Genomic DNA, 4966 nt, shown 5'->3' with positions numbered 1-4966 from the left:
AACCCACCACCTTAGGTGTATGTGGCTGGCGCCTTAGCCGCTTGAGCCACAAGCGCCAAGCCACTGAACTCTTTAAAATCCAACTGCCCAGCAAATTATTTCAAAAGCCAAGAACATACAACCAGAGTCTGCTTGTTCTTCCTCTGTTTTGATGGCAGTGGAGACCCTCTCTGCTCATCAAATATAAAACAAAGGCACATGCTCTGCAAAGGGGAGGCTGCTGAGGCAGGAAACCCCAGCACCAATCCTACAGGAGCCCTTGCGGTTTGGGTTTGTGATTCTTTCAGATCCTGCAGTGGTGTGTGATTACTACAGTCTTGACTGAACATTTGTTTGTCCTTCTCTAAGTCTTAAAATACATTTTGCAGCAAAGGCTGTCCACCTACCTGCCATCTGCACACAGAACCAGATGTCTCTGATTAAACCCCTATCAAAGTGTTTCTAAGGAATTATTTTTTTTTAACAGTTGCTTTTATTCACCACCCATTGGCCTTGCTTTCTAGGGCAAAGCAAGCCCAGGGCCATAACCAGGTATACATTCCTGGCTTCCAACTACTTGCTGTCTCAGCACACTGCTGCCCTGGAGTATGGCATCCCCTGCCAAGGAAAGAAGAGGGGAGGAGATAAACTGCGTGGCCTCCTGCCCCTCCCTTCAGGGAGTAGCACCATTTTCTTTATATGAACAAGCACTTGCCTCTGATGTTACCTCACCAAGGCTCTGATAGGCCATTCCCCTGAGATTCAGCAGACAGTGAGAGTGGATAGGACTGTGTGGTTTGATGCACAAATCTGGATCACTGAATTTACAGACTGTTAGGGTTCCTGGGAGCTTGGGGTGCTGTGATATAGCTCTCCTGTGCAAATATGCTGTGGCCTAGAAAGTGGGAGTGACATATCATAGCCACATGGGCACTCAAGGAGGAGCTGGGGTGGAGGCCAGTTCTTTGGCTCTGTGTCTCTCTCTACTGCTCACAGGGGACTCCTGCTCCATGACCACCGGGCTACATCTCAGCTCAGGTGAAGGGGCATTTCCAGGGTCCATCATTAATGGTGTCTACAAAGTCAGGTCATAAAATGTGGCCTCATCACAGAATGTATAACAAAGCTAAGGAGTTGCTAATGCTATGGAGTGTATCACTTTAGCATCAGCCTGCCATTTAAATACAGTTTAGGAGCATCCCAACATACACGAAGGATGGGGAAGAGAGGAAGAAACGAGGGTGGTTTTAAAGAACAAAAGCTTGGATAGTCTACCAGACAGACAATGGGTTCATGGGTAACGAGCTTGATGGAGATAGAAGATGCTCTTTAAAACCACCGAGTGCCAAGAATAGATTTCTTCTAAAAGTATCTCAGACCCTACCAAGAGACTTCAGTGAAGAGAGGGATGTAACTACTCAACTCTTGAAAGGAGCCACAGGAGAATTAAAAGAAATGCAATTACTGAAAGAGCAAATGACTATTAAGTGCCATTTTCTGCAGAGGAACATGAGACAAGCTCTGCCTACTGAAGACTGGAGTTCCCCCGGCACATGGTGTCCTGTGACTCAGTCACCCTTTAGAACTGTTCCTGGGGATGTGCCTTTCTAGGAAAAGCTATTCACACGTCTAACTACCATTGACCTGAGTCTATTCTGAGGCTCTTTTTCAAGCTTTCTGCACAATAGGTGCCTCTGGGCACCTCCACTGGATGCTGCCTTCTGGGACTTGACGTTTCCTAAGTGACCACTGGCCTTGCCCTCCAGCTGTCAGGCCACGTCATAGCCAGGGTGCTTTACATTCCTGTGGGGACCTCTACATTTATGCCTAGATCAACAGGCTTGGGCACTGGGCCTCAGAATCCCTCATCTCCAGCTCCCTCTCTGAGGACTGTTCACAGCAGTCTCTATCATTTCAGTTTAGACCTAGTGGCCTGCAGCCATCTGGCTGAGCAGCGAGTAACCCAAGGCATGAGTGAGCTGGCATGTTGGAGCCCCGAGGGTTCATGACAGGGTTGTGAAGGCAGCACTGGACACATTTTCAATCGGTGTTAAGAACTGCAAGCATTTTCTTATTAAAAGAAAATCAAATAAATAAACTAAAAAAGGAAAAATAAAGAAAAAGTGACGGAATAATCAAAGAAAACCCTTCAGAGTGGAAGAGTTTCTTTTCTGAAATAAGCTGCTTTTACTTTGTTTCTTTGGCTCTCACTCCATTGTTGGAGCCTGATCCTCAAAAGATACCCTAGAGGACTCCCTGAAGTCGGGGTGTCTCAGGTCCATGAGAAATTTGGTGGGAGTAAGAATATGAGTAGAACCTGTGGGAGAACAGAGGCCAGCTGACTGCTTGAACAAGGAACGTTACAGGAACATGCCAACTTAGGCCTACATTTTGTGCAGCCAATGAGGTATGAGAAAGCCAGACGAACACACACACACACACACACACACACTTGCGCACACACATGCAGCAAGGTGGCAGGGCGGCTGGCATGCATGAAGCAGGTGAGCCCACACAGCGGACGTCAGCTGTCTGTGCAAGGCCCCTCCACGAATCTGCATAGGCAACTTCACACCCCCAGGTCTCTACCTCCCACGGGAGGCTCAAGCCAGGTTCATGGATGAAGAAGATTTATACCAAAAGCCTGGCTGGGACAGCTTCTGCCCAGGAAAGCTGTGTTAGGGCCCAGAACCATCCAGCACATTCATGCAGCACATATGCAAGCAGGGAACAGAGGGCTTTGTCACCGGGGCCTGCATAACAACAGAAAAAAACAACTGCAGGGAAAACTAGTGACTGGACAGGGAAGCTTGAGGGAGCTGGGTGGGGATGTACAATGTCCTCACCAGACTGTGGTAAGAAATAGCCGTGTTGATAGCCTTAGGTCCATCTTGGCAAACTCAGAACAGTCATAAGGACTGGTCTATGGAGCCCATGTGCTTGGATAGTCTAGGGGGCACTAGGACTTGGTCACCCCACTTTGAGGTACAAAAGTGACACTTGTTACTGAGATAATGACCATGACTGGGATTGTGACCTATGCGGCAGGGTCAGAGAAGCCTTCCTAGGTGGGCAGCTCAAGGCCTCTGCCTGTACTGGTTTATGTGTAAATGGTCTGAGAGGCAACCCTCAGGCCCTGGAGAGTGAGTTCCCACTGGGAGCAGAGCACACTCCCTTCCAAAGAGGCCAACAACCTGGCTCATGCCTTATGCAGCATGACCATGCTGAGGGCAGGGCCTGGCCAGGGCAATATATGTGACAGGCTCTTGTCAGTGTTGAGAGGGACTCTGCACAGGCAGGTGCCACTCTATTTCTTTAAAGGCAAGACAGGACAAAAAGGAAGGCATGTGGAGAAAGCAAGATTTTTCCCGGCTAGCTCTTCCTCTTCCAGTCTTAAAAATCATAGAAGCTGCTGAAGGCACAAAAATGGAAAAAAGCCTCCTGCTCCATTCAGTCAGCTCCTCTTTTGGAAAACCAACAGGACATACAGGAAAGGGTATGGCAGACCTAGAAGGTGAGAGGAGCGGTGGAGGGACCTGAGTAGACCCAGCAGCCAGGCCAGGAGGTTTCAGGGAGTGTCTGTTCACATCCCCCTGGGTGGAGGAGGAGGGTGATAACTTACCCTCCATCCACTGCCAGGAAACTGATAATCTCATCTCAGACCTAGTCCAAGGCTGCAAGTGTGTGCTGTCAACCCCATGTTGTTGGGCAAGCAAGTGACAGCTTAGAGACTTGAGTCACTTGCTCAAGGTGACCCCACTGTGTGGTAGTAGGGCAGAGATTTGAGCCTGAGCCTGTTGGACTCTATGACCAGGCATAGATCATGGTGCTGCCTTTGAACAGGAGACACAGCAGGATGCACGCCAGGAGGGAACCCTCTGCTCCTTAGCTTCTGCTGCCCAGTTTCCTACAGGCTAAAGTTTGTAAGGGCAACAGAGAGTCTAAGACAGACCAACACCAAAGCGTGGAATGGAGTCAAAGTGCGATGAGGCAGCTCCTTCCTCCAGGAATCATGTCAACTCACCTATCAGCACCTCCCACTTCCCGTTGGCTTGGGTCACCTCGTAAGCGCAGCGCATCTCGTTCAGGCTTACGCCCCCAAGAATGAAAATGATGAGGCGGGGGCCACTGCGGTACTCCCCTGGGGCCTTATTCTTATGCCAGTGCCCATAGCGAGCGCTGAGGAGAGAGAGAAGATATGTGTATCTGTACTTACCGTCTCTACTGCTTCATACCTCAGTGCTTTGTTTACACCTATGCCCCGAACAGAGTAATGCTTAATAAATGTTGGCTGGATTAGGCTACAATACATTTTTTTTTTTTTAAGAGAGATGAGGTCTCACTCTGTCATCCAGGCTGGAGTGCAGGGGTATAATCACAGTTCACTGTAGCCTTAAACCCCTAGGCCTAGGTAATGCCACTGCCTTAGCCTCCTGAGTAGCTAGGAACACAGGCACATCCCATCATGCCCAGCTAAGGTCACCAAATCAATGCAATTTTCAACTGCCTTGGCTGCTGGGAGAGGAGTCACTACAGTGCCTGTGCTGTGACCTTGTCACTCTCTAAGAAACATGCAGGCGACAGACAGGCTATGTTCAGCTCTGATATTTGATGTGTCAAGTTCAGCAGCTTTACCCCACAGGATGCCCATTCAGGCGTCTACTCCAGATCATGCATGTCCTGAAGCTTGCGGGGAGGGAACCCTGCTGACAGTGTGCAGTGATGACAGGGTCTAAGATCTGCCTTCAGGATGGCACAGTGACTCCCTGAATAAACACATATCAAGTGTGTGCCTCTCACAAGCCAGGGCCTCCTCTGCATGGCTTCCAGGGCAGACACAGCCCTTGCCCACCAAGAGGTTGCAGTGTAATGGGGTGGGTAGGGAGAAGGAAGCAGGTTTGCTATGTAGAGCTCAGTATCATGGGGCTGAACACAGGGTAGCTCTTTAGGAAGCCCTGTCCAGAATCACTGAAGAAACTTTTGTTTG

At 49.4% G+C, this 4966-nt stretch overlaps 1 protein-coding gene across 1 annotated transcript in view; it reads right to left on the bottom strand.

Moving 5' to 3' along the window:
• STXBP1 (syntaxin binding protein 1) overlaps positions 1 to 4966 on the bottom strand; it is a 47724-nt gene that overhangs the window by 4135 nt on the left and 38623 nt on the right. The window contains exon 16 of the mRNA XM_003785426.3: positions 4004 to 4158. Coding sequence (XP_003785474.2) covers positions 4004 to 4158 — 155 coding nt within the window. The remainder of the gene's footprint in view (positions 1 to 4003; positions 4159 to 4966) is intronic.

Source organism: Otolemur garnettii, unplaced genomic scaffold (genome assembly GCF_000181295.1).
Source record: "Otolemur garnettii isolate 467f Iridium unplaced genomic scaffold, OtoGar3 scaffold00014, whole genome shotgun sequence".
Taxonomy (NCBI): domain Eukaryota; kingdom Metazoa; phylum Chordata; class Mammalia; order Primates; family Galagidae; genus Otolemur; species Otolemur garnettii.
The sequence above is the reverse complement of the archived record's forward strand: the minus strand, read 5'-3'. Positions and strand labels throughout refer to the sequence as shown.